Genomic DNA, 14,422 nt, shown 5'->3' on the forward strand with positions numbered 1-14,422 from the left:
TAACCACACATGTATAAAATTAAAATAAAAAATGATAGGAAGCAATAACCACTACTCCTTAATATCTCTTAACATCAATGGACTCAATTCCCCAATAAAAAGACATAGACTAACAGACTGGTTACGTAAACAGGACCCTACATTTTGCTGCATACAGGAAACACACCTCAGTGTCAAAGACAAAAACTACCTTAGAGTAAAAGGCTGGAAGACAATTCTACAAGCAAATGGTCCCAGGAAACAAACCGGAGTTGCCATTCTAATATCAGATAAAATTGACTTTCAACCTAATGTCATCAAAAGAGACATGGAAGGTCACTTCTTGCTGGTCAAAGGAAAAATCCAACAAGAAGAACTCTCAATCCTGAACATTTATGCCCCAAATACAGGGGTGCCCTCATTCATAAAAGAAACTTTACTAAAGTTCAAAGCACACATTGCACCTAACACAATAATTGTGGGTGACTTCAACACTCCACTCTCACCAATGGACCAATCAGGAAAACAGAAACTAAACAGGGAGACAGTAAAACTAATTGAAGCTTTGGACCAATTGGAGTTAACAGATATATATATATAGAGAGAGAACTTTTCATCCCAAAGCAAAAGAATATACCTTTTTCTCAGCATCTCATGGTCCCTTCTCCAAAATAGATCATATAGTTGGTCACAAGACAGACCTCAACAAATATAAGAAGATTGAAATAATCTCATGCCTCCTACCAGATCACTATGGAGTAAAAGTGGTCTTTAATAACAATAAAAACAACAGAAAGTCCACATACACATGGAAACTGAACAATACTCTATTCAATGATACCTTGGTCAAGGAAAAAATAAAGAAAGAAATCAAAGATTTCTTAGAATTTAATGAAAATGAAGGCACAACATACACAAATCTATGGGACACAATGAAAGCAGTGCTAAGAGGAAAACTCATAGCTTTGAAGGCCTACTGTTCTTTTCTTATCTTTATTTTAAAGATTTATTTATTTATTTCCTGTGAGTACACTGTCCCTGTCTTCAGACTCACCAGAAGAGGGCATCAGATCCCCAATACAGATGGTTGTAAGCCACCATGTTGTTGCTAGGAATTGAACTCAGGACCTCTGGAAGAGCAGTCAGTGCTCTTAACCAGTGGGCCATCTCTCTAGCCCCCAACCTACTGTTATTTTCAGTACTTGATTTTTAATGTTAATCTTCCCTCTCTCTCCTTGTAAGACTGATTCTGCATTTTGTGTAGTCTCACAGGATATATCAAGTTCGAGGTTGTGTTGTGAAGCCAGTGAGCAGACTTTATTATTTTTCACTGCTGAGGATCTAACTCTCTTCTTCATAGGCAAGAACTCTACCACTAAGGTATACTATATACACTATAGTGAAGATAAAATTGTAAAAGTAAAAAAGAAACATATACCTGATGTTTAAAAAATATAACCAGATCACCAGCACCTATATATGTGGATTATGAATTCATTATTTTGGCTCAAGTGATGGCTCAGTAATTAACAGTGCTAACTGATCTTGCAGAGGCCCTGAGTTTGGCTCCAAGAACTGTACTGGAAGGCCTTACAACTTTCTGTAACTCCAGTTTGAAGGAATCTGACACCATCTTCTGGCCTCCATGTGTACCTGCATACACTTAGACAGACACACACACACATGTGCAGGCACAAACAGATGCACACACATATACACATGCACACACAGATACACACAGACATACACACACATACACGCATGCACATATGCACACACACATAGGCATAGACACATATACAGATACAGATACACCCATCCATAATAGATCTGCCTTGCACTCATTATCCCACAGTGCTGAGGCTTAGTTGGGTCTTTGCATGTCTACGCTCTGCTAAAACCATCATAGGAGAGAAGTAGCAGCTCGAGAAGCATGTGAAACCTCTCAAACGTCCTAGTCTATCAGTTTAGCTTAAGGTTCCAGATATCTTTTGAATCATTTTCTGTAAGAAAACAGAAAAACATTTTTCAATGACTATTGATAGGAAATAAAATGCATACTCAATTACACAACAATTCTGTTTATACAACCTCGTTCTCAATCATTGTCTTAATTGATCCCATTTCTTGGCATGGCTGTGGCAGTTATATTAATACAAGTCAAAACATTTTGAAATACCTGAAGGCAGCAGTTAGTATGATGGATGTGCAGTGTTGTGGAAGGTATTAGCTAAGGTATAACTTATATTATTATGGTTCAGAGGGAAGAAATGAAGACATTTCTTAGAATCACAGCCTAAAATCGGTGTGAATGATACAGAAAATATTGTTGAGACCACTGCATGGCATGTGAACTATGTGCTTCTGAGTTGTGGAGAAGGTAGAATTTAGAAGCAGGAGAGGATTCTAACTGGTTGTTGGTGAGCTCTGTGAAGAGCGCTGTACAAACATAGATGTTTCTGGGTTTTCTCCTTTTCTTAGTCTGCAGCCTTTTAAAGTTCAGAAGAATATGCTATGTTCGTGCTGTATATCACAAGTGAGAAGGGCATGTGAGTTAATGTGATTGAAACTTTCTATGATTTATATAGAGATTAAAACAATATAACTCATGCCACAAACATACACAATTAATTATTAGTTAAGATCAAATGTTAAAATAGAAAATATGAATATGAAAACCTATCTATTATGAAAAAAGAATTAGAAGAAAAGGAGTAAGTGAAAGGGGGGAGAAGAACAGGAGGGGGAGAAAGAAGAAGAGGGACAGGAGGAGGGGAGAGGAAGAAGAGGAACAGGAGAAGGGGAGAGGAAGAAGAGGAACAAAAGAGGAGGAATGATAAAGAGGAACAGAAAGAAGAGATGGAGGAGGAAGAAAAGGAAAAGAAAGAGAAGAAAAGGTTGCTGTCACCAACAGTACTTTTTGTGACCCCAAATCTGAAGCTTTGATTCACTGTGACTGTTAGAACCCCTAGCCTAGAGTGTCAGTCAGAATATTCTAGGCAACAGCTAAATGTTAGTTTGGGGAATTTGTAGGTGGTGGGGGTGGTGGGGGGTTGCTTTGCTTGGATTTAGTTTATTTTCTTGAAATGTTGTCTCATTCTATGCTACCCAGAATTGCTTAAACTGCTGGGCTCAATCAACAAAATTATCTCTCTACCTCAGCCTTCTATTATCTGGGACAGGCTAAATATCTGCCTCACATGTTATCATCTTTGCCACAGTGACAAACAGGATCTTAGGTCTCATAAATGAAGCATGTCACTTCCCCTCCTTGTCTCCTTTTGTCCATCTTGATCCCTGCCCACATTCAACTCCCTCCTTTAACCTATGACCTAAGTCAGGCATGTTCGACCTTTTGACATTGTGATGTGACGTAACCTACAAAGTTCCTGGACCATGCGACCAAGGTCTTTTTAAAAGCCTCCTATTTTAAAGTGAGCTCGTGATTCTGTGTGGGGCCGCATTCAGACTGAGGCTGTTGATTGTCGATTGTTCTTTGGCACTGGCACCTTGCTAGCCTTTGGAAGCATTTCCCAAGTTTCACATTTATTATGTCATTTGATGTTTTATCTCCAAACTCAGGTGCACCTCTATTATCCATTCATTACTGCTTTATCATTATTACTGATACTTTTTATTACTATTTAATGAGTTGTATGATACTTTTGATAATTTATTTGATAAGATATATTTCATGGAAATACATTCCATGAAAGGTATTGAAGCTAAAACTATAGCCAACAGGAAAAAAACATCTAGTAAGAGAAAATTGTTCTCTGTCGAGGTAAAAAGCCACAGTAGAGGCCAACTTTGTGCCAGTGGAAAATGGGGCTCTAAAATACCGATAACCCGCCATCAGCCTTACAGACCATCACCGAGGCAGAGCTGCTAGCTTTGCAACAATAGACAGGCGCTGGGCTGTTCATAGTGAGTGTGCTAATCCTCAGAAGATGAGCAAAACATCAACAGAGATTTATAGACCAATTCCAATAAGGAGACACTGTCATCAATTTGAGACCCTAACTGGCTGTGCGAAATGACAAGATTTGATGCAATGAGAGCCTTCCTTGGACCGGAGGTGTGTCTCAGTGGGCGGAGTGCCTGCAGAGCACGTACAAGGCTCTGGGTTTAATCACCAGTACCACCTAATGCTGGCATGGTGGTGCTGACCTGACCTCTACCTTTACCTCTTGAGAAGTAAAGGCAAAAGAATCAGAAGTTCAGAGCTCTCCTTGCCTACAAGGAGAATTGGAAGCCAGCCAGCCTGGGCTATTGATAACCTTGTCTCAGAACAATCAAAAACAAAAGTGAGGAGAGGAGGCCAACATAAGTGTAACAGACTCACTTTTAAAGAAACACAAAAGAGTTTCTCTTAAAATTATTATAACGGCAAAATGAAACTTTGTTAAGAACTGTTTACCCATGTGGATCTCCTGTTCTCCCACCTGCCTTCACTCCACACAGTTAGCTACATTTTTTTTTTTAAGTTTGAAAAGCAGCCTTCAATATATTTTTCTGAGCAATATTCACAGACACATACAGGATCACACTAAGCTTATAAATATGTATTCAGTTATATACTGAAATATATATTCAATTATATTCAGTTTTGCTATTTGCACTTAAGCTTGTAAAGATTCATTTTATGTGTCTATCTCTCTGTGTGTCTGTGTCTGTGAGCCTGTTAAGAGAGTGTGTGTGTACACAGAAGTCAGAAAAGGGCACCAGCGGGGCTACCTGCTATACTTCTCCACCTATGCCTTTGAGGCAAGGTCTCTTCCTAAACCTGTGGCTTGAATTTTCTAGGCAAGCCCTGTCCATCCATCCTCCTGTTTCCTCGCATCCCTGCTTTGAAGTTATAGGTGTTGTGAGACTTCTACCTTTCTGCAGTGCTGGGATTCGAACTCTAGTCCTCATGCTTATACAGAAAGTGCTCTTAGCCACTGAGCCATACCATCAGTCACTTATTACTCTTTTTTATATATTTAAGTATCTATGTCACTAGTGTGATTAGTGTATTCTTAGAAATTCTTTTAGTCAATACACTTGAGATGAATATTTAGCTGATCCAGCCTTTGTTACTATTACAAAATAATAAAGGACAACAAATTCTTTTTATCTTGTGCATTTATTTGTCAGGTAATTTCAGGTAAAATAACTCTATGGTTTAGTGCTTAAAAGTTTCCCATGTTCCCTGAGATGCAATTCGGAGCTGAGTCTATGCCAGTGTAGCACACAGAAAAAAAAAATTATGCAACTTAGATAACAGATGTCTTCAGCACTCTTGCACTAGGAATACTTTGGTTGTGATTTCTGCTAGAGACACCAACTTCTATGTATCTAAAACTTTTGAATCTCCTCTCAGTGATACTGATAGAAAAACAGCATGTTCTCACAAGTCATCAGCAGGGGCAGCAGTTGGAGTTTCACCCTAGACAAAGACCTAGAGTCTTAGATCTTTGATAGTTTGCAAATTAATTGAAAACCATGGCCTCCACTTGACACTTTCACAGCCTTTTATAGGATGAACAGTGGGGACTTTTTGCTTTGGACAATGTCACTTCGACTGCTGTAATCATTGTTTCTGTGTCCCATTCAGGGCTGGGCGTGGACTGTATGGTATAGATAGCATGCCTGATCTCCGCAGGAAAAAGACACTGCCTATTGTACGGGATGTGGTGAGTTACTCCTGCTTAATTCTCACTAGCTGCATACCTTGATGTTTTCTTTGTTAAAATGTAAATCTTTTCTCATTGACTACCTAGCCCATAAATATTTCATAGACTAAAATATCCAGGGCCAGAATCTGCCCAGCACTAAACATTTGTTATTTCTTTATGATGCATCTGATGGAAGAAAGGGCTCTAACCTTTCAACTGCTTTTGACTTCAGTGGAAATCACAGGTTTTTAGTTCAACTGACTTTATAACTGAGCTAAAACGTAATGGCACAGAAGACCAGGGGCTGAGCTTTGATGTTCAGTACTATGAGGGATTTCAAGATTAAATTATGAAGTTTTTGCTTTGACTTTGGGTTTTGCTTGCTTTGGGTTTGTTCACTTCAACACAGCAGACTCCAGACTTTATAATGGAAACATACAATGATAACCAATCTTCTAACATGTGACAATTGACTCTAGCTAAATTATTAAGCTCCTCCATCCAAGAAGGTTGCCGTTCCCAAGCCTAATGGCATACAATGTGTGTGCTAGTCCTGAACATGACTCTGAAAAAGCTAGCTTCCTATGAGGAAATATTTTTGAGACTACTCAGAAATGCCAGTAACTGACAGTTATTGTTTAATGTTCTATCAATCATTAAAAAGAAAATTCCTAGGCCTGGAGAGATGTATAAGTACTTTTAAAATTTTACTGCTCTCAGGCTGAGAAAGAAATTAGGGAAATGACACCCTTTATAATAGCCACAAACAGTATAAAGTACCTTGGTGTGACTCTGACCAAACAAGTGAAAGATCTGTATGACAAGAACTTCAAGACTCCAAAGAAGGAAATGGAAGAAGACCTCAGAAAATGGAAAAATCTCCCATGCTAATGGATTGGCAGGATTAATATAGATATAAAGATTCAATGCAATACCCATCAAAAGCCCAACTCAGTTCTTCATAGAGTTAGAACAAGCAATTCTCAAGTTCATCTGGAATAACAAAAAACCCAGGATAGCTAAAACTATTCTCAACAACAAAAGAAATTCTGGGGGAATCAGTATCCCTGACCTCAAGCAATACTACAAAGCAATAGTGTTAAAAAATACATGATATTGGTACAGTGACAGGCAGGCAGAACAATGGAACAGGATTGAAGATCCAGAAATGAACCCACACACCTATGGCCACTTGATCCTCGACAAAGGAGCTGAAACTATCCAGTGGAAAAAAGATAGCCTTTTCAACAAATGGTGCTGGTTCAACTGGAGGTCAGCATGCAGAAGAATGCGGAATTGATCCATCCTTGTCTCCTTGTACTAAGCTCAACTCCAAATGGATCAAGGACCTCCACATAAAGCCAGACACTCTAAAGCTAATAGAAAAGAAACTGGGAAAGACCCTTCAGGACATTGGTACAGGGGGAAAGTTCCACCAGAACACCAATAGCATATGCTCTAAGATCAAGAATTGACAAATGGGACCTCATAAAATTACAAAGTTTCTGTAAGGCCAAGGACACCATCAAAAGGGCAAATCGGCAACCAACAAATTGGGAAAAGATCTTCACCAACCCTACATCAGATAGAGGGCTAATATCTAATATATAAAAAGAACTTAAGAAGTTAGACCCCAGAAAACCAAATAACCCTATTAAAAATGGGGTACAGAGCTAAACAAAGAATTTTCACCCGAAGAACTTCAGATGGCTGAGAAGCATCTTAAAAAATGCTCAAGTTCATTAGTCATTAGGGAAATGCAAATCAAAACAACCCTGAGATTACACCTTACACCAGTCAGAATGGCTAAGATCGAAAATTCAGGAGACAGCAGGTGTTGGCAAGGATGTGGAGAAAGGAACACTCCTCCACTGCTGGTGGGGTTGTAAATTGGTACAACCACTCTGGAAATCAGTCTGACAGTTCCTCAGAAAACTGGGCATGTCACTTCCAGAGGATTCTGATATACCCCTATTGGGCATATACCCAGAGGATTCCCCAGCATGTAATAAGGATTCGTGCTCCACTATGTTCATAGCAGCCCTATTTATAATAGCCAGAAGCTGGAAAAAAACCAGGTATCCCTCAATGGAAGAATGGATGCAATAATAGCCAGAAGCTGGAAAAAAACCAGGTATCCCTCAATGGAAGAATGGATGCAAAAATTGTGGTATATATACATAATGGAGTAAAATTCAGCCATTAGAAACTATGAATTCGTGAAATTCTTAGACAAATGTATGGAGCTGGAGAACATCATACTAAGTGAGGTAACCCAGTCTCAAAAGATTAATCATGGTATGCACTCACTAATAAGTGGATATTAGCCTAGAAAACTGGAATACCCAAAACATAATCTACACATCAAATGATGTACAAGAAGAACAGAGGAGTGGCCTGGTTTTGGAAAGACTCAGTGTAACAGTATAGGGCAAAACCAGAACAGGTAAGTGGGAAGGGGTAGATGGGAGAACAGGGGGAGGGAAGAGGGCTTATGGGACTTTCGGGGAGTGGGGGGCCAGAAAAGGGGGAATCATTTGAAATGTAAATAAAAAATATATTGAATAAAAAAAATTTACTGCTCTCAAAGAAATCTGAGGTTAGTTCTCAGTATCCAAGTTCAGTGACTCACAACTAACTGTAACACTAGCCTCAGGGGAATCTGCTGCTCTCTAGTGGCCTCTATGGGCACATGCACACCATGGCGTGCACATGCACACCATGGCGTGCACACGCACCCACACACACACACACCCACACACACACACATAATTGAAAAAACACTTAAAATGAAAAAGCCCTTCAGTATGATTAATGCTCTTGCTGTCAGATCTTACCATGGAAAGCATGCTATCTTAGCATAGTTAGCTTAGATTTCTTGCTAGCTAGACTTCTTGCAAGCCTGGTGTGGTGTCACATACCTGTGACAGCAGTATTTATGAGTGAAAATTTATGAATGAGCCAGATTAAGTTAAAACTTTCTGTGAGCATGTAATGCTCTTAACAGTTTAGTATCAAAAATTACTTTGCACAAAAATTAATTTTTCTTTTAGCATCAATGTGCATAATTTTTAATACCAGTAATATCTGATTTCTTTATTTAAGAAAACCTTATAAAAGCAATCACTCTAATTTTAAAATGAAAGTTATTGGGCTGGAGAGATAAGTCAGTGATTGGGAGGACATACAACTCTTGCAGAGGACCATAGTTTGGTTCACAGAGCCCATTCCAGGTACCTCACAACCACCTCTATCTTAGCTCCAGGATACCCTCTCTATACTCTGTACACACGCATGCAAACACACACACACACACACACAAACACACACACACACACACACACACAAAGATAAATCTTCAAAAAGAAGTTAATTAGCTAAAGAGGTGTCCTGTCAGATCTTACAGTGGAAACCATACCATCTTGGCGTAGTTAGCTCAGATTCTTGTCTGGATAGTATGGGCACTTTAGAAAATTACACTAAGAGATCATTGCTATGCTTTTCCCATTTCTCATATGTTTAAATATTTAAATTTTGTTTCCTTTTGCTCCCGGAATCTTCAGGCCATGGTAAGTGCTTTTCAATTTATTTCCTCATTCTCTGCTCTTCTCAAACAGACACTGATTTTATTCATGAGGTAAAAAGAGGACAAGATCCTGGAACAGAGCTACTTGGAAATAAGTTTAAGGCTCCACACGTATCTGCAATCTCAGCACTTGGAGAGTAGCAAGGGATGAGCTGTCCATGAGTTAGGGGCCAACTTAGTATACAGAGTGAGTTCTAGGCTAGCCTGGGCTACAAAGTAATACACACATGCATGCATGGGGTTGAGGATGTACTGTTAAATTCTCCAAGAATCCAACATCAAGTTCAGTTCTGTGAATCTAAAGCATATATATATATATATATATATATATATATATATATATACACACACACACACACAACAACAACAACAACAACAACAACAAATCTAAAGACAAAAGAAAAAATGTAAGATAAATATAAAACTAGGAATAAGTTTATGTTGGTTAGTTTTAACTGTCAACTGGACATAGCCTAAAATCACTTGGGAGAGAGTCTTAACAAAGAATTATGGAGATTAAGTTAGCTTGTGGACATATATGACGGGAATTTTCTTGACTGATAACTGATAGACGAAGATCCAGCCCTTTGTGGGTGGCACCATTCCTTAGGTTAAGGAAAGTCTGGACAGTATAAGAAAGGGGGAAGCGAGCAGACCAGACTCCTATTTTCTTTGCTCTTGACTATGGATATAGTGTGGCTGGCTGCTTGAGTTCCCCAAAGTAATAGACAATAACCTGGAATTATAATTCAAATAAACTTTTCCCTTCCTCCAAAATGTTCTATCCCAGCAACAGACATGAATGAGCATTGTTGTTAGGGATGAAGAACACAATTACCCTGGGCTAGACCTTCAGAAGTAACCTTTACAGATTAGTTAGATGAGTAGAGATGAACATAGGGTAACTTATTGACTTTGGTGTATGTCCAAGGGCATTTCTGAGCAGATGGGCACAGTGTTTGGGTAGGAAGCAGGTAGTGATGGCGGTTTTGTAAGCAAGGCTCTTTAAGATGATGTCCATTTGGGCACCATGGTACTCACTTGCAAAGGTGTGCAGAAGTATATATCCCCACAAGATATGCAGAATATTCTAGGAAACACCCCGGGAATCATGCAGTATCTGGTGTGGTTCACATAAGCCCTCGAGTCAGGCTGGGTAAAATCAGCATACGTTTCTTGATGGATTGGGACTCTCTATACCCTGAGGAATAACAAAGTTCTAGAAGTCTCTTGCTATCCCAGAAACTTTTAAGTAGTCATATCTCTAGGATGGACTTCAATCTTGTCAAGGGTCAAATGTCAGGTTGGGTTTGGGGTCTCCGGCTTTGACATTCAGTGAGTTCCAGCTAAGTTGGTCTGATGTCAAAGCCCCTTTTGCCAAAACAGCAACAGCTAGCATTATTGCATCTTTGCTTTCTGAAATGCACACAAGCCACTTACTCCATCTATTAACCTAGCATTATTCTGCCTATTTCAGACCCTGGCTGCCCGGAAATCTGGTCTCTCCCTTGCTATGGTTATCAGGACATCACTGAACAATGAGGAGCTGGTAAGTGCAGTATCTTGCCAGTTACTAACTGTACTGATCAGATCCTTGGGAGCACAAGAATTCTATGAGATCTTGTTTGTCATGCTTAGCCTAATGCCCCAGGAGTGACAGGGAACACAAGGAATGCCTGGTTGGCTCCAACTAAACTTCCTGAGAGCTCTGGCTTCACTATAGACGGTGCTCTCACACATTTTTGTTTCTATAGCTTCTATTCTAACCTGATAGCACTTATCAGTTTAGCTTCTCCCACTGCCAGGAAACTCCTAAAGGTATTTTACACTGAAATTTTCCTTAACTTAAGGCAGCCTCTCTCTTCTGGTTGAATTGCTAGTTTCCTCCTACAATATTTCACTGTGACCTTCTTGGTATAGTATTGTATGGTATAGTATGGTATGGTATGGTATGGTATTGCTAGGCTACTAGATGCCACATAATGAGTATTTGTAGTTATATACATTATGCACATATATAAAGTGAAGTACTAGCAAAACATAAGATTATAGGAATACATATGTGCTTATCATTTGGCTAGCACATGGCTTAGTGAATAATATCAATGAGCTACTGTTCTGTTCATTATTAGACTGGATATGAGGATTTTGCATGAATGTCTTCACACAGCCTCTGATGTTCTGGAGGGCAGTCGTGTGTGCCATTCATTGTTCTCACTAAATTATCTCTCTCATGGCTGCTGCTTGGAACAATCCCTGGCTCAGGGTAGATGCTTTACAAGGTCTTGTTGAATGCAAGAACCATTCTGCTTAGAAGACACAAGGAGGATGCCAAGATCTAGGTCAGCGATTCTTAAACCTGGCTCATTAGAAGCCCAGAGGGAGCTTTAAACCCTGCTGATAGCTGGCCACTCCCAGCAGTTCTCTCATAATTGGCTTCAGGTACAGGCAGGGGAGAGGACAAGCTGACAATGTTCATGCCTCGACCATCCTACTGCAGGGACTCAGTCCTTCTCACTCAGACAGGGATTTGCATAAAATGTCTCAGGGTTCTTCCTGAGCCAAATTACTTGGCTGAAGGGAAAATGTGTTCCTTGTCTTGGGTCTCAGGACCCAAGATAACATAATAACCTTCCTGGAACTAATGTTTCCTATTTCTCTCTCTCTGTGTCATCATCACAGAACAAACATACTGTGAACATTTCTTATCTCCTTTTAACTGTCATTGTACCTGGCTTCTACAAGCAACATATTTCATATATTTTGTTCTGCTTCCTGTAATTGTATTCTTGCATCTTTAAGCTCTTTCTTAGACCTTTCTATCGGAATACAGCCCCGACATATATACATATACATATACGCACACATATACATGCACACACACATATACATACAGACACATACACATATATATGCACACACATATACACACACATATATATACACACATACTTACATATAACACACTCTCACACACAGACACATATACATGCATACATATATACATACGCACATATACATATATACACATGTGCACATGCATACACACATTTATACACACACATGCACACACACACATACATACTTCAGTGCACAGGTGCTCATTCAGAGTTGTGATGTGATAGAGAAACCCTTGCTATTCCTTAGATACATTCATTGGATATATCTTGATACATTTTCTTTTGTGGCACAGGATTAAAAATATTGTGACTATATTCTTGATTTTTTCTTACCAATCAGGTTATTCTGTAATATTTGAATTATAATTTAAATATAGTATGAAATCTTCTACTTCTGGCATAAGAGAAAAACTCATGGAATCCCAAGAAATTTGCCCATTTTCTTTTGAGGAAATGAAGTTGAAGGATTTGACAAAGAACCTCTGTATTTTGACTTTCTTATATTTTTAAAAGATGCCACTCTTATATTGTAACTCAGTGGCGGTGTTTACTCATTCTTTGTCCCTAAATTCAATCCCTGATAACCCCAAGACAAGACAAAACAAAGAAAAGAATCACAACCATAAAGCCTGTTTCCAAATCCTTTGGCAACTACAATATACCAATTCATTCGAGATGTGAAGACTTATTTCAGTAAACAGTGGAAGTCAGTGGGATGCCTTGTATTTTCTGAGACCCAGGACAAGGAGCACATCTTCCCTTCAGTAAATTACCCATCAGTCTATTTGTCAGCAACCTAAAAATACTGCCTTTCTTGTTTAAAGGAGCCCTGAGCAGAGAATTTATCTGGGGGTGTTAGAGAGATGAATGGACTGCATTAGCTTCCTCTCAAATCCACCAAGCTTGTTTCCCTGGGGCCCCTGTCTTGAAAGGTAATGAAATATGACTTGTGTAGAGCAGGCATATTAAATGTCACTCCTGACAAGCTGTCAGATTTGGTCATTACATGGGCAAATGACATAAATGCTGAAATGAACAATTTCCATGCTGCATCTCTGAAGTCCTTCTGGGTACTCCCAGTCGGAAAGGACAGGGGCAACACCTGTGCATGAAGGGAGGATCTGGCTGCCTGAGAAACAGCAGGCAGTAGCATTTCAGTATTGGAGAGATAGACAGTCAAAAGCACAGTCATCGCTTCCAAAAATGGAAGGTTGGTAATGTCTGTAGTAACGCTAGAGGCTGTGCTTCATGCAGGAATGCCTCTCTGTCTCCTGGCACATGAAGCTTAGATTCCTTTCTAGAAATGCTGATGTGGAAATTAGCCATCGTGATACAGTTTAAAATTATGTCTTATTCACAAGTACTTCTACTGGTCTGGCATCTGTTCTTTTAAAGATTTTTTTTAAGTATGTATTTGATGGGAACTAAATTTAAGTCCTCTGCAAAAGCAGCCAGCTCTGTGTATGAGACATCTCTCCTGCAGTGCTAGAAATTGTCCCCAGGCCTCACACACATAGGCCTATATTTTGCCACTGGCTGTCAATCCCAACTTCCTTTTCTACACTTTTAGATTTCAATTTTGTTCTTCCTCAACACAGTCTTTAGCTTGAGGTTCTTAGGAACACAATTCCACAGTTTACTCACTGCAAGTCACAAACACACTCCTGGCCTCAAGTTTTTAATATGTTTACTAATACAAACATATTGTTTTTCTGTTGTATATATTATATTATATTAATATATTTGATATATACACATAATATAACATATATATGTGTGTATCGGTAGCATTTATGTATATATTTACATTCAGAAATCAAAATAGCCTTTGATTTGTCAAATCCTTGAAAACTTGTGACATCCATATTAAACTAGCTTCAGAAAAAAAACCAGCTCAGGGGCTTCCCTTTTCTTGAGATCTAGGACTGTCTGCATGAGTGAGGTGCTATGCCAAATGTACCTTAAATCACAAGAACCTGATGCTTATTTGGGTGTGTCTGTATGACTCCTGCATCCAGTCATTTCCTGTACAATTGCAACCATGTCCTTTAAATACTATTTCTTCACTTGGCTTTGAATTAATACTCATGTCAATTATGGAAGGTTGTCTTCTATCTGCTGATACTGTCATCATGGCCAGTGTTACGTATTGTCCCCAGGACTCACGCACACAAGGCCTGTACTTTCCCACTAGCTGTCAATCCCAACCTCTTCTTTCTAGACTTTAGAATTCAATACTATTTACTTGCTTGTCTAAATAAACTTTGTAAAGACGTGTGTCTTTATAGTCCTATTAT

The 14,422-nt window shown here is 39.1% G+C and overlaps 1 protein-coding gene across 1 annotated transcript in view; it reads left to right on the top strand.

Moving 5' to 3' along the window:
- Window positions 1-14,422, top strand: part of Unc13c (unc-13 homolog C) — a 439,545-nt gene that overhangs the window by 163,103 nt on the left and 262,020 nt on the right. The window contains exons 4-6 of the mRNA XM_052189342.1: window positions 5,579-5,657; window positions 9,203-9,208; window positions 10,703-10,774. Coding sequence (XP_052045302.1) covers window positions 5,579-5,657; window positions 9,203-9,208; window positions 10,703-10,774 — 157 coding nt within the window. The remainder of the gene's footprint in view (window positions 1-5,578; window positions 5,658-9,202; window positions 9,209-10,702; window positions 10,775-14,422) is intronic.

This window comes from Apodemus sylvaticus, chromosome 7 (assembly GCF_947179515.1).
Source record: "Apodemus sylvaticus chromosome 7, mApoSyl1.1, whole genome shotgun sequence".
Taxonomy (NCBI): Eukaryota; Metazoa; Chordata; class Mammalia; order Rodentia; family Muridae; genus Apodemus; species Apodemus sylvaticus.